Source organism: Triturus cristatus, chromosome 4_2 (assembly GCF_964204655.1).
Source record: "Triturus cristatus chromosome 4_2, aTriCri1.1, whole genome shotgun sequence".
NCBI lineage: Eukaryota > Metazoa > Chordata > Amphibia > Caudata > Salamandridae > Triturus > Triturus cristatus.
In genome coordinates, this window is record NC_140586.1 from 451,359,771 (window position 1) to 451,384,565 (window position 24,795).

Sequence of the window (24,795 nt, forward strand, 5' to 3'; positions counted from 1 at the left end):
TCTTCCGTATTATAGCGAGCGGCAATATATTAAATGAATAATTCTATTGAAATAGAAATAAATCGATTGGACGTCTGAAGTAGTCACGCAATACCCAAGATCAACTGGCGTGGAGAGGACGGCCCCAGGGCGCGCGAGCACTACTAGCCAGTTGTGACCGGGGTTTTCTGCTGGAAATATTCACAAGCGCCAGGAGAGCAGTTCAAGGGAGCAGAGCAGACTGCCAGCCACCCCCATAAACAATGCGAGGAGCCAGAGAGCGGCTAGGAATGCAAGAAGAGGCTGAAGCGCAGAGAGGGGATGAAAGGTTAAGAGGCTGCACCTCAACACTGATGCACGAGGACCGCCGAGCATTACCTCCAGCTGATGCCAAGCACACCCGAGCTGCAGTCAGCGCCGTCGCAGGACAGGAAGAAGCAGGGAGGAAGTGAGGCCGGATGGAGGAGGGTACCCGAGAGCATCCTGGAGAGCTCGCGGGGGCCAAGCGCGGTCCCAAAAGTGAAAGAGGACCGCGCTGCAGCTGGATCTCGTCTTTATGGGGCTATGTGTTTGAAACACATGGCCTCAAAGATAAGAAAACGTTTACGACAAACGGAAAGCAGGCGAGGCAGTCCAAGTGGCCGTCCCAAAAAGCCAAAGGGAGGCAACATACATAGCTCTTTCCCAGTGGCTGGCCACCGTTTAGCATAAACGGTGACACCAGCCAATGAAAATGATTGGCGGGGCTTAAAGCCCTTTTGTAAAAGTACTCATCTGCATTAAATCTCGCCAAGCGAGCTGCGCATGTGCGCAGCAACGCTAGGCGAGACCCAATACATGGTGACTTGTCCAGATTCTAATACATGGTGACTTGTCCAGATTCGATCCAAGAGTAGAAATGACCTCCAATCCAGAGTCTGGATAACACAATTTCCTCTAGCACATCAGTTTTTCTTTACAGCAAGTTAAACAAAAAGATTGCCCGAAAGTATAAACGAGAGCTTTAAATCCTAGCAAGCACGTTTACTTTCATACTATTTAAAAGCAGACAATATTTATTTATTAGTTACATTTATGAGACAAATTACTCAGTTATGATTCCACATTTAAAAACAAAATTATAATGAGGACTGGAATATGAAGCAATAACAGATTGAGTGGCATCTTGTAAGCGTCAATATGAGATTGTACAAGTAAGGAGATGGAATCCCGTCTGTAATCTATTGGACGAGGGGCTTAATCAATAGCCTTGTTCTGCTGATTAAGCAATGGCTTCTGTTTTGGCATGATAACATTCTTTTCTCCGTTCATGCTCCACAAACCACTTTGAATCTTCAGCAGATCATTAGATAAGTTCAGTGCTTTATTTGTAAAATAATAAGTGTATTGAATGTCAGTGTGCCGGATACCAAGCTGTGTAAGCTTGATTTCACCTCATGCCTTTTTAACCCCCCACCAGCCACTTCTACCCCTTTATCTCACTCTTACCAACTTTTTTCATCCCTTCGTTTTCCCGGTGTCATGTTTTTACAGCCTTTCCCTTCCTACTATGTCCCCACTTGTGTTTTCTTTTTCTCAGTTAAAGGCTGATATGGAAACATAAGTGCTGGTACTCAAAAATGAGTACCGGTGGGCCCCAACTGCAACCCAGCCTGCTTCAAATTAAGCACTAAGGTACAAGAAGGTCTTGGCATACCTAGCTTCTTAAATTACTTCTTCTTTGTCCTATTACCCCTGGCAGTGCGTTATTAGCACAGCTCCCCTGGAACTTGCACGAGGGAGGGGACTCCCGGCCACAGAGCACATATTCAAGAAAAATATTAATTAAACAAGTGGCATTATCTTCTGCTACTGGGCATTATTCAGATCTGTACAAAGAAAGATTTTAAATTAAAAATGTACAGTTTTGAATAAGTTCTCCAGTAACAATGAAAGGGGGTAAAACGTGTAGTGTACCGTAGTTTAGAGAGTGCAAGGAAATAGCACGTTTACTTGAATTGAATGAAACACAGAAAATAAATATTAGCTAAGGAGAAGAGCGGTTACAAAATTGTTCCTACTTCATTAGGCCTGGCCTAAAGATTATTTAGCTTTTATGCCAGTATCGGCTTTAAAAATACTAACAAAGCATACAAATATACATCTGGGCTTGGAAGCAGCTCTCTACATTTATTGGTCTGTTCAAGGGTCATTCATCTTTTGCTTCTGTCTACCACAATCACGGAAGGGGCAATGAGTCCGCCACCTTCAGCAAATACCATCCTTTACTGTGGGCGCTGGCATTTTGAACTCGCACATGTACATACCTGCCTTAAAGTGCTATAATTCAGCGTTCGAGCTGGAAGACCAATCTCTATTTTAATTTCATGTTTGTTTATTTTTCGGATGGGTAATTATTTCCTTGCCTTTTTTCTAAAATAGATTTCACCTTTAAAGAGCCGAACTTTTACTTTTATTTAGTCTGCTGCATATGTTCGCATAAACAGACTAATATGAATAGAGATTTTCAAGCCCAGACTGACTGGCTTGCTTATGTAATTCGATTTACACTTCTGCATCTTGTATGGATATACGGAGTGTGTGTCTCTATATGCGTTTAAAAAATCTGTATGAGTAACACCAAAAACAAAAAATGTTTGCTAGTTAATTAAACGTTTCATGCAGAGGTTTTGTGAGAAATGATTCACATAAAGTGGTCAAAAAATGCATTATGGGTTTCTGGACAACAAGAGATGCAAAAAGTGGAATCTGATTGGGTGTAAAGAACTGACCACTTTACTGTAGACACTATTTTGTGAAGCTACTAATCTGGACGAGGCTCTCAGAGCCAGTTGTGAAAAAGAAAAAAAAAAATTAGATCACGGTTGACATTAGGTTGGCACAGCAGAACATGGTGGACACAATAAGTTCGCAACGGACTACGGAACCCCTTATAGGTGGATAGAAACCACTCAGAAACGTACTAGAGGAATGGAAATGGGAATTCAGATCCCCAGGTCTCTGCAAGTGTATACAGAAGGATAACCAAGAATGTGGATGCCACTTAACACTTGGATAATTAGAAATGCTGGTGTGGCTGGGAAAATCTCTTCAGTCGGCAAATGCAGGAAATAATATGCATTTTGATGGTCATAGGACCAGACCCAAATTATAGTCAGCGGGTCTTGGCCAAAGGATATGCCAGTGCCCCAGAGATGTTGGGTCAGCCTAATGTGCACACAGCATTTACTGAAGCTACAGATTTTGCTTAATGAGTAGGTCTATTGACCAAAAGACTTGGGACTATGGAACTGGGTACAAGGCATGGCCAAAATCACACGCTGGGTAAGCTAGATGCGATGACACCCATGAGGTTTGAGTGCGCGAGTGGTGCACTGGAGGAGGAATTGTGGTTCCACAACTAACAATAAGTGAATCGTTTCAGTGGGCCAAGTACTGAAATATAACCATAAAGTATCGAACGGAAGTTTCTAGTTTAACACAGTTAGTTAGTTGCTAAACTTATTAGTAACAGTAGTTATTTTGCCTGCACCCTAGTCTTCAACGTGCACTGCCAGTTAAAAATATATGTTTTTTAAATGCGTCAATATTCTGTGGAAGTGAGCTAGAATACATAAGGCATCTCTTGCATCCTTAAAATATTAACATTCTAAGGTTTTCCTTTAGGTCCACATCTCAAATATAAAGGTTACTCATACAGCGCTTCTCTAATTCAGAGATCATAGTAATCGCATGCAGGCATGGACTAAGCAGATAGCGGCTTTTTAAACCTTCCGTGAAGCGTCAATGAAGAGCTAATTGTTGGTGATTCAGAGGCGTAACAGAAATGGAGGGGGCCCCCCTGCAAGGTACAAAGAGGGGCCCCCTCCAGCCTCTATCAGGAGCTCCCCAGCCACAGTGCTGTGCTGGGGGGTCCCCTGGAGCTTGGGGGCCCCCCGCACTGCGGGGGCCTGTGTTACGCCCCAGTGGTGATTTACCTTGCCAGCATGTCAAACGCTCCTGCCTTCTTTCCTCCATGTTAAATGAAGAAATGTTACAGCAGTAGAGGTGCCTACAAAACAAAAATCCCATCACTAATACTGAATCAGTGTTTAAATTATGAAAGGACGTAATAAGCATTTAAGCGCTTATGGAGGAACTAACCTATATAATGAGAACGGTCAGGTGGGGTACAAATAAAAGCTTAAGTCTTTTTTAATAGTCGAGCAGTGTAATAAAAAGATCTTTCAATGAATCACAGCCTTTAGACCAGAAGAAAAGCCTAGATCATAATGATGGCTTGCCATGAAGACCGCCACTCACACTCTGAAAGAACATAAAACGCTCCATGTTCCCTTTGGTGCTGCAGCAAATAGAACCCGAATAAGTATTTTAAATGCCGACAGGTCTCTTTATAGATAAACAATGAACCAGTTTTGCATCTTGAGATAAACTGTGAAAAACACTGGGCATTGATTCGGCACTACGTGGATTAACTAGGGATAAAATACGGGCAACATTATAGCGCCTCTTTGCCCAGAAGGATCAAAGGTTCAGTTTGAAGCACACAATGGAATGATTTCGCATACATGGAGTTGAAGAAACCAGAAAAGACCTTCAGTAGGCGGCTTCATATTAATTATAATGATCCCATCATCAGAATGTAACTTCTAATGCAGGAACTTGGGGCGAAGTCTGTGCTAACGTCAGTAAATAACAGGCCTATTGTGGCCAAGCAGTTATGTCGCTCACAATAAAACGAGCAGGTGACCAAGCATGAAAACACTGTGGTGATAACTAATCCCAATGATAAATAGGATAAGCAGAAAACGGACCACCAGGCCAGGAGAAAATTGTTGTGCTAGTTCCCAACACTTACAAAAAGAACTTCCTGTGATATTTAAATAGACAAGATCTATGCCAGCTGCTGAGAGAATCTCATCTCTAAAGGGCTATACATTCATCTACCAAGTAACTAGGTACATGCGATTAAGAAACTAAATTAGAGAGGAGAGCGTGCAGCAGGGCTCTACTGAGAAAGAATCAATATTGATATCACCCGAACCAGCACCTTTGTGAACACACTTTGTGGAAGAAAGAAGCACCTAGATAAAACTTCAAGTACATAGAAATAATCAGTATGATTCAGTGAAAGTGATAGAAAGCCTCTCACAAGTGCCTGCCAATGGATTGTTATGGCATGTGACTTCCTCAAAGAGGTGCCAATCAGGAGAAAAATAAAGGAAAAGTGCTCCTGGAGGGCAGTCAATTGACCGACAGATAGTTAGAATGAAAGACATGCTAAGAGTGTCAAGACAGGCTCAGATCCCAAGAATGTGAATGTGGCGAGGATCCAGTACAACGGTGTTCATCTAGCAGCCTAGAAATCACCTTCTCTTCACAAGTCAGTGCTGCTATTGTAGGTGAACAAAGTTCCTATTGGCTAACTACTTGTTTTGATGTGCGAGTTCATGACTTAAGCCAAGAGAGGCGGACCAAGTCCTTCCCAGCAATAGTTACAGTGAGGAGTTCTGACAAGCAGATACTCTTTCGTAACACAGAGCGCAAAGGTTAATTGCTGACTCCGTCGCAGATCTGTGTAGCATGCATCGTGTCATCTTATCAGAGAATTTAATTAAAATGCCCTATGAAAAATTCAGACTCACCAGACAACTTCAAAAGCGGCATGGAGAAAATCTAGAGGCAGCAATGTGTCATCCCAAACAAGTATACCTAGCATAGGACTTGACAAGAACACAGAAGAGGGCAAATTGATAATCTAGGGAGTTATGAAGTCACCCAAGCAGGACTGCCTAAAGCATGATACACTCGTGTTCAGAGGCAGAGTTTGAGAAAGATCATGTTTGAGGGACTAAAACAAATGCAGCCACCTCCATCTCCTCCTTCCTACCACTACTGGATGGATGGATGGACTATTTGCTACTTCAGAGCCTTGTTTGTTTGTTCCAAGGTGAACAACTTTTAACAAAGTCAGACAGCGGGAGGTCCGATATTCCCTAACCTCATATCAATGGAGACCCATTAGTCTGCTGCACAAAAAGTCCATTATGATGATGGTGGTGCAAGTCTTTGGCCCACATTTCTTAATGAGCAAATGAATGCGGAAAATGTCAAACCTTAAGAACAATTATACAATTCGTGATTTTTTTTTGTTTTTTTAATGATGGCCGTCTCTGAACATTGGCTGACTCAGCCATGAAAGAGTTTAGATAGAGTACTTGTCTTTAAGGGAAGTCGCCTTTGGGGCAATGGTTTAAGGGGCGTTAAGAGAAGCATGTAAGAGCGCGTTATTAATGTTCTTTATGACTCTCTAGCCTCCCGGTAACTGAATTACAAGGCTTCTGCGCTCTATTCAGCTGTAGATTTGAACAACTTCGCTTTGCAACACAATTCCCAAAGCAGTTCATGAGTTTCCCTACAATTTAATTACGGGGGATCTCGTGAGCTCTATAAACCGCAAAATGTGTGGAACTCTTGCAATCTATTTCATTTAATTACCGCATCCATGTTAAAAACATTTACTCTATTAGATTTAAAACACCAAAGAAATGAGGTGTGCCATCTGTCTTGCTATTCTCAACCTACATTAGAGTGATAGATGCATTTTATCTGGAGAAAATAAGGCGGGAATGTCCAAAAATATCTGAATTGGTTTCGATTTACATTCTTTAAATTAGGCTACACTCCCAGTTTTGCGACAGGGACAATAGTTTATATTTTGGCTCTGAAGTGGGTAGTTCGGGGCTTTATCTCCACACCTCTGACCCACTCATTACAGGTTGGTGGTGAGGCAATCTGTTTACTTACTAGATATCTGCTCAGAGACCAATTTAAAACGTGCTTCTTCACTCAATAGATTGGCTACTGGGCAGAGTCTACAGAAAATAAGCTGCCTAGGTGGGCAGTGAGAGGAGAGGTGCCAAAGACTGGATGGGCATTTCAATATAACAGCCCACATACATATGACTATCAGAATAGCGGGCCTACTAGCTTGTGATGATAATGCTTAGTTTGTCTGAGATAATTGAAGCGGTTATGAAATAAATGATCTGGTGATATATTTAAGCACAAAATTAGTCATCACATCCATTTTTTGATACAAGGGCACTTCACGCTAATAAAATAGTGCAATAGTGCAAAAAAATTAAAGCACTGCATACAGGCTCTCACGTTCTGTTGCGCTCGAGCATTCGGAGTAAAACGTTCCTGCTAATGGCGCGTAGTTGAGCTAAATGACATAATGGAGTAATTTCATGTAACAAGAAATAAAAAAAAAAAATATGCAAATCAAGCCAGTTTAATTTCTATTTTGCACTGGCCTATTTAATACCTAAGACCGTTCAAGTGCTCTAGATGAATAAATCCTCTTAAAAAAACATAACCCCAAGTGTGTGCCAGAGACTTTTTACAAAGTATATTCCCCGCCCATACAACATGCACTGCAGAGAAGGGAAACCTTAAACTAATTGAGGACTATACTAGACTACATGCAGATTGCTGACATATTAGATATACTCTGGGCAATTGGTAAGCGCTCTGAGCAAGGGGATTCCTAAGCACTGCGGTACAGCCCTCTGCCCAATCACAGGTTAAAGAGGCAAACCTCAAAACTTTGTAAAATCATTACTGAACTACCGAAAGCGCTGCAGTACCAATAGCAGGCTATACAATTCATTAATGGCAAGTATCCATTACAATATTGACCAATTAGCCCGGATTTAGAGCGATTTTAAACAATGCTCAAGAAAGGGAAAACAAGTGGTCTTGGTTTATATGGGAACTTTTCCCTATCGACCTGCAGACTATGTATGTGGGCAAAGTAAAGGGAGAAATAGACTGGACTAACCACATTAGAGTCCATTGGACTTCATGTGGCAGTCATGAGTAAACACCGCGGACTCTGAACTTCAGGAAGCATTCAGTACGCTGTATTTGACTTGTGCTGTCTAAATGAGTCATTCTTGGGACATTCTGTCTCTTGGTATTTCCTTAGTAAGACAATGGTATGGAAAATACACATATTAGATAACAGGGTTGCACCACTTGTTACAGAGATACATGTTGGGAACCACTGCTTCTACTTTATCTGCACAAGGAAGTACAGCTCCGTTTGAACTTCACAGAAATAGAATACAGAGGGGAAATCCTTCCCGCCCAGCTATGAAGCATTATAAATTGTACATTATGGAGTATTTGGTTCAAAAATAGGTTTAACCACGCTATCCAACAAAGTGCATTCAGAGGTTTTAAAATACTATTTGGAAGTAGGAACTTGCTGCAGGACTCAAAGCCCTACAATACAACCCATTACATTTTTCCAGACATCCAGAATATATTATCAAATAAAGAAATGAGATTTTCAGATACATAGGCTATATTGTAATAAACTGAGGAATTTTTTTCCACTTTTGTTTTCATTGTTGCAGAGCATTTCATTTTTTCCTCTTTTGCTTCAAATCTCATTTGCAACGTTGGCAATATTAATGCTTTATAAGGATTGTCCCTGAACTTCACACCACTGAAACAATTAGTTGACCTAATCTTGATTCGCAGATTGCCTTTGTATTTTAGGCAGTTTTTCGTATCTAGTGCATGCCTGTTATAATTGCTTGGCACTATGTCTGTAATGGTGAGGTCTTGCTCACTCATTTTGTTCAGTAGGGCGTCTGTGGAAAGATCATGGCCAGTATAGCCAGAGACATATTGTGGTTTCCCTACAGGCTGTGTTCAGCAGGGGATAGGTGGTGGGTCTTGGATATAGCCTTGCAATCTGCCCAAAGCACCTTTAAGCTTGAAGTGCTCAATGCCCGGGGTCAAAAATTCTAGTGTAGGGTTCAATTTCAAAGAACAACTGCCTATGTGCACTGTAGAATTCTCCACCAGAAGCTGAAACCTAGGCTTGCAATAGCATAAGGACAACACTATAGTTGTTTTTTTAACCTGGAGCTAGGTTGGATAAACGTGACAGGCATTCTACAAAGGAATTATTTAATACTTCCTGCTCAGATTCGTCTCATAGTTGCAGTAGTACACGGACCTTAGGATCCTACCACCTGTATAAAAAAAGTTTAATTTGTATACCAATTTGAATAGTTATTTGCCCATTATTTAATCTCAGAATTGTGTTAAAATTTAGTACCAATAATTCCAGAGGCATGCTGTGGGATTCAGCGAGAAAAAAAAATGGATGGAAATGGAGTAACATGCCTCCTACAGGTGTAATGGTATAGGGTATTGATTAGTCCAGTTCAACACCAATCTTGGGGTTAACAAGAATTTGATAAATTCATAATGCCCTGGTAAACACACAAATATGAAACGCAAACACTATAAATAATGGTGGAGTTAGTTCAGTCAACTAGAAATTCGGTGGCATAGTTCGTCGGTATACACAATGCACAAAAACTCAACACCGTTTGATTAGGAAAGTTATACATTTTTATTTTGAGACAAATGCAAGCAAGAGCAATTTTCAGTGTCGTTGCATCTTACTCCTGCCTTCAATGGAATAAAGAAGTCGCATACTAAATAGCAAGCAACTTTCAAACTCATACATTCCTCCATTTCGAATCCTCGGCTGTCTAATTAAAAAGAGAAGAAGGGTGGCAATTGGAATCGGTTCCTAGATAAATGAGCTAAACTTCTCCAGTTTGCATTTCCAGTGACCATCACATTTTTATCCAGGGACACTGAATGGGAAATCACTATAGGGCGCCCTACTTAGTTTAAATTAGCAAGGAGCATGTAACAAACCCATTTAAGTATGCAGAATAATAAGCAGTGACCTTGCTGAACTTTAGAGCCAATCTGAAATTTTCTTCAGCATAATTACCCTCAAAGTTGAGTCATTTTGCAGCTGGTCATTTTTCTTTGCACAGAACCTTCTTTTCAGCTTTTAAATATTTAATTAGTCATGTTATGATATGAAAATTGTTGCAAATACTATTTTTTCGACTTATGGAATTTTTGTCCTAATTATTGTGAGATGTTATAGCAGTCACACCAAGTCTTTTTCTAGGATTTATTCTTAAGGATGCGTAGATGGAATTATTTTTCACCCCATGCTCCTTGCTGTTCAAAAAAAGCCTGTAGGGTAGATAATTGCCAACAGTGTAGATTAGGACAAGCAACAATGTAAAGCAACTTAGTCACAATAAAGTGTTTTATTGGACAGAAAAAAAGAAGAAATTGCTTTTTATTAACCCTCGTTTGGGAATACACTTTTTTCGTTACGATTTTCATCAATGACCTATGTACAAGAATCCCTCAGATTTACTGTTGATTCTTAGGGTAACAATGATGAGGGCAGCAGCTCAAAGCTCTACAAAGAAAAGGTTAAGAGGCAGTAAAACTGTCTGGGGTTGAGCTTATGAGTGAACACAATTTTCAAGTCAAATGATTTTTCTTTTTTTAAAACTTCCCATCTAACATGTCAATCGCTTTGTCATCAATGTCCATTTCAGATACACTGCCAATTTTCCTCTTAGTAAAGATATTGATGATCCTTTCAAATCATAAAACATCAATTAGCAATCCCTCCAAGTGGAGGAAAATAGAACCCAAGAAAGCTTCCCCCAAAGAGATGAGAACAAACTTAGGAGTTAACTCGATAAAGAGGGAATAATTGATTAAAGTACGGTAAACTGATAAAGGGTGAAGACTGAAACACCAAGGAACATTATTACGAGTCTATAGTCCACCTCAGAACACAAGCCTAGATGGATCTCTGGGGCTGCACAGAATTTAGCATCTCAATCAACTTTCCAGTTAAGCCTGAGTGAGCCATGAACACAAGTATAAGAATCTCTCCTTAGAGGGGGCCATCACATTCCACATGTTTTAAATCATACTATGGGAAAGTAATGGTTTTATAAAAAATAAAAGACAAAAACAAACTTAAAAACACTTTAGAACCTCCTAGGACCAATCCTAAAAGTGCCTTTGAACATGATTCTTCGGATTGATTTTTTTTTTCCCCGTAGGTCTAACATGCTCTACTAAAGACAATAAATATCCGGCTAGTAGCAGTGTGCATTGATGCCAAGACACGTTTTTGCTCCATGCTGCTCAGCTCATGGAGCATCCGATACAAAACCTGCAAGATGCAGCTATGAATTGAAATTAAGTAACTGAACCAGGAGGAGAACGGCGGTGGGGTAGTGAAGTATAAAAGAATAACTCTAAGCAAACATAGCAGAAATATACCACTGTTAATAAAAGCCTGGTATCTACTCAGAATCCTAGATGTGGCTAGAGTTGATATTGGACCATGGGTTTGGGATTTGAGGCACTGCATTCATACAAAAAGTTTGGAGGGTGACGAATTTAAAATACTTAAGGAGTGAAACACGCCCTACAATTGGTAGACCATTAAAACAATGGCGGAGTGACGAACAAACTATTTTAGATTCATATTAAAAAACCTGCTGGGCCATTCTGAAAGTCTCAGCCTGAGAAAGAAATTTAGATAAGTTTATATGTATATAAAAAATAAAGTTCCAGCCAATGAAGTTCTCTCTGGGGTATTTGTACAAGGTAAAAAAAATTAACTTGTTGGCTCAAATATTCATTAAAGGGAAAACTATTATGTCTAATTGGTTGTTCTAATCACAGCCTACACCCTACTAAAACGTTGTGACCAGTTACTTTTGTGGCAAGGTTATGGCTGTTCTCAAATTCCAGACTCCCTGGAAGGAAGAAGGAAGAAGGAAGAAGGAAGAAGGAAGAAGGAAGAAGGAAGAAGGAAGAAGGAAGAAGACACACACACACACACACACACACACACACACACACACACACACACACACCGATACATACAGATACACACACACATACAGATACACACACACACACACATACAGATACACACACACACACACAGATACACACACACACACACACACACAGATACACACATACAGATACATACACACACATACAGATACATACAGATACATACAGATACACACATAGATACATACACACACATACAGATACACACACACAGATACATACAGATACACACACACACATACATACAGATACATACAGATACACACACACACACACATACAGATACATACAGATACACACACACACACACACACATACAGATACACACACGAAAATCAATTAATGAGAATTAACCGTGTAAGACTGAGCAGGCAGAGTCTGCCACTGAGACCGAGCTCCGAGTACTGCATCTGTGTTTCAGTTCTATGAAAGAAAGCTCAAAGAGAAGCTAATTCAAGACTTAATCTCGTGTCCAAAGTAAAAGAAGCCACCTTTATAAGGAGAACAGTAGGACTGCTGGAGCACATCGAAGACCCAAAACTGATATGGCATTAAAGAGAGATTCAAGGGGAAGAGATGAATCTCAAGAAATGGAGTTTAAAACATTGGTAATGAAGTTAAAACGTTAACTCTCCATCCAAGCCGGACAAATAGAAATCCCTTTTTCTCTTGTTTCACAGTTTTTGACTTAAAGACTGGGTTTCTTGCCCAAAAAGTTCCCAGGTTGGAAGAACGAAATCTTTTGGCTTGTTTCCACCAGCTAAGTTTGTTTTTTTGTGATAAGGTGGATTTTACATTTTTTTCACGTCAAAGAAAGCCAACAAAAAGATTTGGAACCCAATCTCAGGCCACCATGAAGTACCAGCAGATTGTAAGTGAGCGCAGCGCCACTTAAATTATTATTATTTTTTTTAAAGAAAACGTGCTTAATCTATTCACTGCACCAGTAGAAGCCACTCAAGTAATGAGCATTATTACCACAGTCACGCTTGAAAACGGGCCTCTGGATATAGAATTCTAATCCGTTTACAGAAGGATAACAGGAAGCGGGTCATGCACTAAAGAACCTTCCATCTGGATTTTTTTTCAACAAGAATGAAAACTTGATGCAGTAAATCTCAACTACATGAAGAGTGAAAAAAGCATCTATCTGAAAGCTTTCCGTTGACCACTGTTTGTGTTTTAAAGCTATACTGTCCAAACAAACTCTATGAACGCCAGAAATGGCTTTATATAAATCATCAGTTGCGCATCATCCATAAAAGCATATAATACGGACTGTTTTGTTAGCTTCATTAAAACTCTGGTTGCTCTGCAGGAAAAGGAGGAAAACTTTTTACAATTTGTAAAATTAATTCAGCTTGAGCAAACATGCACATATTACAAGCCATTCGAAGTAGTAAGTTACCTCAAATGTCGCAATTCTCTGTAAAATATTTATAGTTAATACTCAGGAACAAAAGAAAAAGGGCCAGATGTATCAAAGTGTTTTACCCATTCTGTGTCGATGGAAAAGTACGTTCGTACATATGGCCCAAAGAGCTGTTTTTGCGCTGCATTTGTGTAAATATGGCTTTACGCCAAAAATGGACACGAGGACGTATTTTTCTCAAAAGTATGATGTAAAAATAAATTCAAATTTTATGCAATTTTGCAGTCATTTTGCGTTATTAAACAAAGTTACCCAAGTTACGCACAACCCCTACACAAAAAATACAATTACAACATGGGTGCTCTGGCACTATTAAGACTAGCACACTGACCAAACATACCTCCTGTTATCTATCATTACCTTGGATGAAGGGAGGTGAACGGGAATCAATTGCCAGGTTGTCTTTCCTAAGCCATAAAGAGACTCGTCAGATCTATCAAAGAAATGTCATCCTGACATCCAGCAGTATCAAAATGCATGACGCTATTACAGAGGACCATCTAGAACCAAGATCTTGCAACCCTTTTAATAAGGTATCGGCAATCATCCGGACAGTAGAAACTCACCGCAGAATGACATTTCTTGGATGACAAATTCGCCATCATGCAGTTGCATCAGCAATGATTCGGTGTTGAATTTGTAAAATACAAACTCTGAATAGGAACAACCGCACCCTTTAACCGAATTGCAGCGGATAATAAAGATGGCAAGTTTTTAATAATTCAATAGCTGAACGAAAAGAAGCCATAAAACTGCATGGAACTGTCGCGGAAGAAACGTATCTGTTTAAGATGAATTTCTCCGAAATAATAAATCAAGTAGTTGTCAAAAAAATAATAATAATCTACGACGATTCATGTGTGTCCTTTCAGCCAAAACGATCCTCCCCATCAAGTTATTGAAAACTAAAAATAAGAATATACAGCATCACAAAGTAGGTGTAGCAGCTGGTGACTAACTAGGTAGTCTTTTTCCTGAAAACAATTACTCTCCATAACTGGGTTTTGCTACAACCTGTGCATGGTCTGCTACAAACTACACTGGTTTGAGAATTCAATAAAGCTTTAAAGGGGCCTACATGATTCAGTTATCTCTGCACTAAAGTGGGGCAGCAACCGGGTTCAGGTTCGAAATAGATAATACACTTAAGGTGGCTTCCCTGTCCGACGATAAAATGTGGTTTTTAGAACATTAATATATGCACCTTCAGATTCTTCGACAATGCACAAACCATGCACGATTTATCTGTTAACTGTGCCGGCTCCATGACCTATATTATATTATTTCAAAGTAAGAGGACAAAGCTTATTCCTTTAGTGGCATTTGAATTTGTATTAAAATTCAAACTATACCTCTGAGGGAGGATTTTTTAAGCAAATGCCCAGTTCTTAACTCTATGCTTCATACTTGCATTTAATTCATTTTTGGGAATCAGGGATCTAAAGGTGAGGGAGGCGACGCCAGGAGTCCTTTCTTTGTCAGGCAATATGGTTAAGCGTGAAGCCAACTCTAGTAGTCACTGCCACACCACCCCAACTCCTCCTTCCTAAGTCAATGCAACCGTGCTTCTATAGGAGGAGTGAGCAGATTAATCGTAATTGAAAATTCGCGATATTGAACACCATCGGTGCTAGATGGGAAAAGCACTTTCTCTTACTAGATGAGGAGAACGTAACAGCGGCAGCAGGAGAGAGCTTAGAAGGGTCTAGCACATACAAATAATTTCCAGAAGGGACAACTATCTAATGCCTGGTTACTGCACTAGCAGATACCCACAGATTACAGTATTCCTAGTCCAAGATGGTTTACCTAAATCAACAGTTTTGTTAGCGTATGTGGTAGCTAATGAGCAGGGATCCCCTTTCGAGTATCCCACAACCCATGACCCCCAATAACATCCAGGTGTACACCTTTTGGTGCACGCTGTTCACAATGCTTACTGGTCGCTGTCAGAGCTCTGCTGTTTTGGCATTCTTCCAAGCTTACGGTGAGTTTTCCGAGACGGCATATGAACACCAGATGAAACTAAAACAAACTTTGTGAGATAAACACCGCTTTAAAATAGGCAAATAAATACAGCAAGTCCTGCTGGATACTGGCATTTTGAGAAGGGGGTAACTTTTAAGAATCCGCCTTAGTGACAATTAAGGCATTAGACCAAGCATCTGACACACAATTTACATCAAGTCACAAAGCTGGTACAGTGCATTTTACAAAATGACTATTAGACAATGAACCCAAACTTTCATATTAAGACACGTTCACGGTTTGGACCTACTGTGGATGGATGCTTCTTTGGAGGAACAGCTTTAGCCATAGGAAAAAGTCCCAAAACACTACTCTTCAGTTTAAGAATTTGCATTTACCTTAGGAATGTGATAATAGGAGTCTGGATGAGAGGAGGCAAGATAACTACTTGTACCATTTCAAGAATCCCAGCCTTCTTCAATGAGGTTAAAATGATTTCTTAAGGAGCATAAACATCTGTCACTTTCAAACGTTTGGACTGGGATGGATTACTATGCACCGGGCTTGAGATTACCTTGTGCTAGTCATTAAGTATGACAGCCATCATGGGTGGGGAAATCTGGAACCAACAAGCTTTTTAGAAACAAGTAGGGAGAGAATAAGGACAGGTAAGAGCTGAAGAAAAAACTCAATATAGAAAAAAAAAAAATACTTTGTGTAGGGTGTACATTTAGACTTTTGAAAAGCATCTACATCATAAAGGGTGGCGTTATCTACTAAAGTATTGTGGGCCTTCTGCCCCCACTTGCTGGCACAAATGACAACGTTTGATACAGTCACCCATGGCTAATCATCAACGGCTCCTTGCTAACGCATGAAAAGCACTTTAGTTTTTGTTAACCATGGCCAATCGTCAATAACTCATAGCTAGCATATAAAAATCAGGTAACCTCCGTCAAGGTTTGAACAGGCATCTCAACAAACCTCTATCACATAGCTAATAATTGCATGCACCTTCACTCGCTGAATAGCTAGCTGTCAAGGATTTAACAATAACTTCAATCATCATATATCGGATTAGAGGAGAGACCTGAGCAGTGAAATCCCAGATATTTGAGGAGGGCGGCCATGTTGCTTTTTTTCAGCACTGTGCAACCTTGTAATGGTAAGCACTACTTCAAATTCCAAGCGGATCAGACCAAATGTGGGCTATATTGGTCGAGTGTTCACTGAATTGCTTTTGATGAAAAGAAATAACGATTTAAAGAAAAGTTAGATAAATGGAGGATTACGCTTTCCAGTGAAACGGGCATATAATTAGCATATTAAAAATACTTTTGTTGCTACTAAAATATTGATGCCACTGGCCTCAATATTGACAGAAGTGCAACAAGCTTATTTACCAAAACTCTTCTGCGCTCGGAAAACACACAAAACATATGCGCATGCTCCTGAATATACTGTGTCACATCCGTACGTCGAAAAATCTATAATTTCACAACCTATATTTTTCAAGGCTATCAAACAAGGGCCACCTAACAATGGGATAATGTTCGCACAAAACGCTTTCATTTAGTTCCACAGCCCCGCAAGCAGAAAAAAAATGAACAGACAAATACACATCCAAAATGCTATTCTAAAAATGCTCATTCATCCTCACTCACAGCAACATGTAAAGCTCCACTCAGTTATTCTTTTCCTAAGGTAGTTAAATATTTATCAAACTTATTTAATAAGGTAAAAACTTCTAACACGTTGTCTGCACCATGCAATGAGTTCTATTTGAAAAGAAATTCTATTGAAATAAGTTCTAGGCGAGGGCAGGAAGTGTCTGATAAAAAAAGCAAACAAGCATTGCTGATGGCAGCCATGATAGCTGAACAGAAACATATGCAGCCTCCTGACAATACACTACTCAAAGTGCTAGCAATTTTATTGTAAACAAGTTTCCTTTCGCTCTATCGGTATGAAACAGAGTGAAAGGTTTCAACAAGGCTGCACGAATATACTTTACTGAAGGCAATATGTGAATTGTATATCAACATAGATAAGAAATGAGAGTCAAAATGTATCCCAAAGATGACATTTAAAGTGTGTAAAAAAAAGTGCCTAATATCCAATAGGTAGAGATACTGGATGGGTTGCATACAGGTTTAAGAAAATAACCACCTTAAAAATGTCAAACGCAGGGCATGCAGAAAAAGGCGTTGGAATGCTGGCAGAGGGCAGAACACATATAGCAACAGTCCAACCCTGAGAGCAAACACTGCCCAGTCAGATAAGGTCAACGACTAACTGTCTCTATGATCCTACCATGTGGAGCAGAACGTAAATTAAGTGTGAAACATCATAGATAGCCCTGCGGTGTACAGCTATTTGCGGTTATCCACATTAAATTACGCAAAATGCTTGCGTCATTAGGCACATGCTTATGCACATGCTTAGGAGGTCCTGTATAGTTATAAAGACATGACACAGATTCAGTGGGTTTAACCCATTTTGGTTGTAATTATTTTTATGCTACACATTTTATACTCTGTAAGCTTACAATCAAGTTAGGGTGAACATTACTTCCTTCTAGCCAACACATTAGTAAATAGACAACACAGCATGTAGATACACTAGTGTGTTTACGTTTACTATACAACATCTATTCCAACCTAGAAAAGGGAACGTTGTTTGTTCAAAGAAATAAAATAGCAAATTATGGTAGTGGTTATCTACCTAGTGTGTTTAAAAGTATATCTATGGCTTTACATTTAGATTTACTACGTTGCTGTAGGGTACATCTTATCTATATGCAAAACCCTGAACGTTCCCTCGATTGCCATTATATGATGAATCGATATCAAGGCAAGTGTGGCAGCCATTTTATTTTCCTGCAGCTATGTGACGAACAGCCCCTTGCTGGGTGTTCCCTGTGCTATCCGCTGCGGTACCACATTAACTCCATTGCAATAACTCTTTTTATAGGCTCGGTTCATCATGACCTATAAAATGTTGTGCTGAAGTGCTTTAAATATCTGCTAACACCATGTGCAAGCCTGGGAGTACAAGGCAGCCTGCAGTGAGGCGGAAAAGAATGTACTCGTCTGAGAGACTAGCACGCACTCTGTGTCAGTGATATAAACAGGCTAAGTACATTAAATATTGCATGAGGAGAGAATCCGTTCGTGAACTCCCTGAAAGAACACCCCAGCGAAAAATCACAAATGTTTAGAACCAAAATTATTTGGGTAGAAAAACAAACGCTGGCATCTTGGGTGGTGGGGTTGGGGTTAATTAAAAAAAATAAAATAAATAAAAAGCCCTGCTCTCGGCATTATAAAAATATAACTTATACGAGAAACAAAAGCCATCCTGTACTATTTGTTGCAACCAAGAGCTGGCTCGAGGAGCATTTCTGTGAATATAAACCTTTTGGCTGTCGAATATCATTTATTTAGCCTGGAACCAGCGTCCTCGATTTTAATAACCATTTACCTCGTATATTTATTACTCAGCTCGAGGCAACTTTCAATGAAGCACTTTTCCTCAAACCAGAATTCAAAGGGCATGCTGTTAATATTTTTTTCGACAAAAATAATTGGCTGTCACCCAGTCATCTGAAATAAACTTTTATTTTTAAACATGAATGTGCGCATACATTGCCAAAAATTAAGAAGCTTGCAGCTTTCTGTTCTCGATCCTAACAAGTTCGCCTTCACAAATGTCCTGTGTTGCCGTGATCTTGCATTATATTTGGATTTATCAAAATGTTTCCCTCACAAAAGTAAGGTACACCACTTCAAGAAGTACCTGCAGATTGACACAGTTTTTGCTGCCTCTATAAAGATGAACTGGTGGTTTGGCTTTTGAGACAGGGGCACAGAGTACATTTTATACATCCATCTTGTAAGTACAGGGATTTATATGTATGCAGTGAAAAGGCAGTCAGGAAGGTGTTTCGCCAGGGTGATGGCAGAATGTTATAGGGCAAAGGGACTACATTGTCCCACACATGTGCCTTCCTGTTCCAAAGACGGGGATATTGAGGGCTTCTTTGATGTTCATTAATTTGAAAATCATGATCAGGCTAGGTAGAACACCTTTATCCATAAGTATATTCATCTTTCCCACTTGAAAATCTTACACCATATTCAACCGTTTGTTTATTTAGCTCAGGATCAGTCCAGCTTTCCAGTCCTGGCGAAGTCCACATTTCCCTTTAGTGTTGTTGGTGGTTATCGACTTAGGAAGCAAAAGAGAAAGGCAGCACTTTGAAGTTGACTGCCCCGGGGAAAAAATCCAAACTGTACTGAAGCTCCATGTTCAAGGAATGCTCCTAGTCAATAAGGAGGACTCCTATCCATTGATGAATCTAAACCGTAAGCTAGTCTGGAAAAGAGTAAAACTGGCAACGCTTAATACAATGACAAATGCATGCTGCAGAAGAGCATCCTTCCCTATAATTTATAGTTAGCAATAGGGTAACACAGTTCTGTGACAACAAGCCACACAGATAGTGTCTCTTTAATTTGTGAGCAAGGGTGTGTGAAAGATGCATTAAACGCTACCCACCATTCCAATCAAAGGAGGCAAAGTACAGACCCAAAACCAATACGGGTCACTACACAACTGTTGGTGGAAAGGAGCTTCTTGCATATCAAACGTTGGCAATCCCTCATATCAGGCAACAGTGGATGTTTGGCCCTTATGAGCCTTAGTCTTTCACCCATCTCGCTAGCTTCTGTGCACCGTGCTGAGATTAGCCTGTGTGTCCCTCATAATCAATGCCCCTATCCTTTTGCTCTATCAGATCCATCCTTTCCATTCTTAGACATCAGTTTCTGTTCAGTTTTCACTATTTGAGACCACAGGCTGATCACAATTTGTTTTCATTTAAATATCCCTTCTCATCCATAAACCATTCTCTTTTATCTGGTTTAATTGATGTCGGGATTGCATGATTGTCTCTTAGCCTTCTACAGTTTGTGCAGAATTGCCAGCATTTTACAGAGATTCTGCTCCACTCACATACCAATCTGCAAGAGCTGTTACTGGGTGAGAAAGATTTAAGTTCAAAGGCAAAACAATACAGTATAATTTATGTTTTGTGAGGCCAAGGCAAGAAGAAGAAACTAAAGGCCTCACAACCTTCCCCAAGGATAGAAGCAGTTCTATTAGGAAGAGTAATTTGAGGTTTGTGTCCTGAGAATTCCGCAGATTGTCTCTCTTCTCCTTTTTTTTGTTATTCATGTAATTTATGTCTATAGCACAGACTAGCCACATTGCAATGGTGCCTTTTTCAAACAGATTGGACTACGACCATTACAGAAGAGCAAGATAGCGTAGGGAAAGGTATTGAAAAGGGGATTAGTCGTAGAAGTAGAGTCTGAAAAGGTGTGTTTTAAGTCTCTCAAAAGTGAATTATCTGGCTTTTGATGATGTCGTTTGGAAAAAAGCTCCATAATTTTGACACTGGGCGATAAAAGACGTATTTTGAAGATTGTACTTGAAATGGTGGGGGTCGCGCAGTGTGAATTGCTTTATGTGTAATGCATGCCATCTTGAACTGGATTATGGCTTCAAGTGGCACGCAATGAAGAGGTTTGATTATAGTGATGTCATAAATCTTAACCTCTGAAGCTCACCAAGAGTCTTGTGTTCATTATTCTCCAATAGCACTGCAGTCGTACAAAAAATATAAAAGCTCTTTAGTTTTTAAATCACTATTTGGGCCCGTGTACTTTCAATCTAGATTAATGGAGAGAAAATTCACAGCAATACATACTTGCAAAGTAGGCATAGCCAAACCTCCCTTCTTGATAACATACCGAATACAAATACATTTTGTACTTTACCACATCGACTCCGTTTACCAATTGATAGTTAAAGAATTGCCTTAAAATCTGTCGGAGCTTTTTTTGGACCCCTATGGACTCAGAATAAAATTAAGACTATTGCTTCTCAAGTCCGAGAGCAATTAGATATCTGATACTTTCTAAATTACTTCTCAGTGCAGAGCGAGTCTAATGCAGCCAATAATAGAGTCCACCTCAATGGGAATGCCCCGATACTTAGATTGTGTGTGGTTCAAATAATAAAGTAATGGCCTCACTTCACCATGTGTCTTTACATCATCATGTATCTTATTAACACTCAATTAAACTGAGGTTATTGCTATTCTTAGCCTCAATTATTTGATAATTTCATAGTTAATTAAGATATCTTTGAAACTCCACTGCCATTTAAGCAGCAATGAATGACAGAGAAAGTCAACTCGTTAACACACATGTTGTCATCAACACTTCATCTAATGAATGCCTCTCTCTGACGGAATACAAGAAGTTCAAGTGTCTGTCAACTTCATGCATACAACAGTGCAACTAGGAGTAATTAGCCACCATTTAGACATTTTCACATAAATCTATTCACTTATACATCTTGAGCACAATGTGCACTGTGACATACGACCATCTTAGTCCCAATGTTGGCCTAGCAGCCCAATTAATATATTGGGCACTATTTAAATCCTTTCCATTTCTATGTTCAGATCTCCAAATATGTACTACTGTAGGAATCCAGGCACCATTTTCTTGCTCTCCTGCTCATCGCAAAGATCAATGTTAGGGAGTGTAGGCCTGGTGCAACTCGTATCAAGCCCCAATCCAACATGACCTTGGGTAAGAACTTAATTTGTTGATGGGAAGCACAACAATGTGACATTGTGAGGAACAAACCCCTAGAAATCCAAGCAAATCTTTTGCTCACCCGAGAAAATCACCAGCTCTCCAAACATGGAAAAAGGACATGGACAGGTGCATGTTGGGAAAGAATCAGGTCTACGAAGGCAGAGGAGCGCAACAGGAAATTAAGTAAGATCTGGAAGGGTTGGCAGCTCTATAAAGATATAAATATAACAAGTCTAGAACATACTAGGGATTATCTTTGCTAGGTTAAAGGGAAGGTGGTGTTGAGCGAAATTAATTGGGAAACAGGTTACTCAAATACTGAATGCAGGATCTGTATTGTATTACTGGAGAACACTGCTGGTGACAAACTGTGTTTCTCACGCTGGAAAGAATAAATATATATTTTTTTGAAACACGTTCACTCCCCTATCTCCACATGATGAAAGAAATACAAATCACCTAGTTGCTCATGATCTGCAGACTGGTTGCTGCATTTCAATATATGGAAGCACGAGAGAGCAGCAGGCTATTACATCTTAAAATGACACCAACCACTATTAAAAATATTTTAATTTTTTTTCATAAATTTGTATACGTCAACTTTGAAACTGAAAAACAGTATTTTATGCACATGTCCAAAAGTGCTTCAAGCTAAACATTTGTTTACCTTTGGGACATAATTTTGTAGGCATCCGGGAGATGACAATTCGTATTCTCCATCTGGAAAGGATCAGCATCACAGATCTTGTCATCGGTCCGCCCATAGTTGGCACTCTCAATCGTGATGACATCACTCCCTGGACATCGAAGGTCAATCGGGTAGCCTTCACAGGACAACTCCCTCCGGACTAAACCAAATGGTAATGCTGCTCGGCCAAAACCTGCAAAAATAAATGGAACAGGCCTGTTGAACTGATTTGACCAATAGTGGCACAAAACATTTTAATAAATCCATAGAGAGTGATTTTGCAGTAGGGAATGTATGCAACTTCAAAAACAGGAATTAAAAATATTAGAAACACCACTGCATACCTCTTTCAGAAATAAACTGAGGACAGTTGTATTAGTTAGACTATACAGACACAAATGCACGATCTCCTCTTTCTATTCAAACGCTAAATCTCGTTCAATAAATTTCAGAAAGCCTATTAAACCATGTACTCCACTGCTCACACAATCTGCAATGGCCTTAAAACATTCAATTTAAAATCATATGAACAATTTAATTTTGAACACTTCAAAATGCTACATATAGTTTCACGTAGCTCAAATCACTGATTTCTGAAAAAGTGCCTCAGAAAGCTACCTAGGTGGACACTGACTTTTGGATGGTGGCGTTCATAATTAAGTTATCGGTTACTTAAGGCAGAAGACGGCATCTTGCTGAGGGAGAAATTACAGTTCAGGCTAGATGCACATCAAAAAGTGAATTCTGCACTTTCTTTGCATATACCGCCCCAAATGAAATAATTCTTGCCATCTCTTCCAGTTCTTTTAGATACCAAATCCTATATCTAGTCCTCCATTATTCTATTGCTAAACCATATCTCCAAGTATTCTTTTTTGCACCTCGCTGCCTTTCATGTCTTGTGATCGGGCTGACACACCAGTACTGAGACCATTAATTCTTTCTATCACAAACTCCATATGTGAAAGATGTCATTAAAATAGAACCAGCTATACAAGGTTGTGTTGAGCCTCTTTTCTAAATTATGGTCATCTCGGAGGGCTTGGTTTTTGCATAATACTGTATATGCCCTTGTAAATTAGGAGAAACTTGTATATTGCATTCTAAAATATTAGATGGAAGGTTAACAATCAGAGAAAAAACATTTGAAGAAAAAGCACAATAAAAGAATGAAACCAATGCGCTTCAGCCGTATTATGGAAATGGGGTCACAGTTGGTGTATGACAGAACAACGAGGATGCCTCTTGCACCCGCCTCACAAGACAATTGATGTCCTACATGGATCCTGGTGCCTTCTGCAGAGCAGTGCTTTGATTCAGTCTCCCATTTCCCTTCTGTGCTCTGCCTCCCGACTGCATGCCCTCTTTTTGTGATCCACTGCGCCCGATTACTTTTATAGTCCCGGAAGCCAATGCAGAGAAAAACTGCTGTAATTCCTAACTCCTTATCAAGCATGAACTCTTCATTTGATTATCTGGCCTGCTTGAGAAGGTGTGAAAAAACCCAGCAAACCTCTTTAAATAGAAATATGAGTTTTTTCTTTGAACTCCTACACCATGAGGGAATGTCTGAGGAAGCAACATGACTCATGCTGAGATAATGACTAATATAAAAAAGTAGCCTCTACCAACTGAGCTGTGGCGTGTTTTCTACAACTGTTGGCATTTCAGATTCCTTACGAAGCAGCACTTTAACACCTTAAATAAAACCTAGAATTGACTGAAACTAGAAAATGTGAAATCGGTGTAAACAGTGCGTTAACCACTCAGAGGTACCAGCCTGTAGTGAAAATTACCTTTAGGCCAGACTATTTATTTAACTGTATTAGACTCGAAACATATTTGGATGTACAACTAATATCTTTCATGGTGCTCTGAAGCAGACAACTGGGCAGCGCAAAGAAGCACAAATATTTATTTAAAAAAATAGTAAAAGTGGAATTGAAACAAGGGTCCCAGAAGGAAGGACGCGCTACTAATTGTTAAATAAACATACTGAATCCTAAATCTTCAATCTTTCACTGACTTTGATCAAATGTCAACTCATTTTTTTCATTTGACAAAGAGGGGGAGTGGTATTGGGGTGGAACAATGGCGGAAGTACTGGAGCAGGGTGGATATGTGGCAGTGGATGCAGGAGCAGGAGTGGATGGGATGGGATGGGGAAGGGTGCGAGTCCAATGGGCAACGTGTGAATAAGGGAATGTATAAGTGGACAGTGATGAAAGTGTTCATGGGGCTACAGATGATGGGGATGAAAG

At 39.8% G+C, this 24,795-nt stretch overlaps 1 protein-coding gene across 20 annotated transcripts in view; it reads right to left on the minus strand.

The window, feature by feature from the left end:
• Window positions 1–24,795, minus strand: part of LOC146834551 (adhesion G protein-coupled receptor L2) — a 202,023-nt gene that overhangs the window by 93,598 nt on the left and 83,630 nt on the right. For all 20 annotated transcript variants that reach the window (XR_014960634.1, XM_085601952.1, XM_085601948.1 and 17 more), the window contains exon 3: window positions 22,514–22,727. Coding sequence is in view for 19 of the 20 variants with exons in the window: in XM_085601952.1 (XP_085458078.1) it covers window positions 22,514–22,727 (214 nt within the window). In the remaining variant the exon portion in view is untranslated. The remainder of the gene's footprint in view (window positions 1–22,513; window positions 22,728–24,795) is intronic.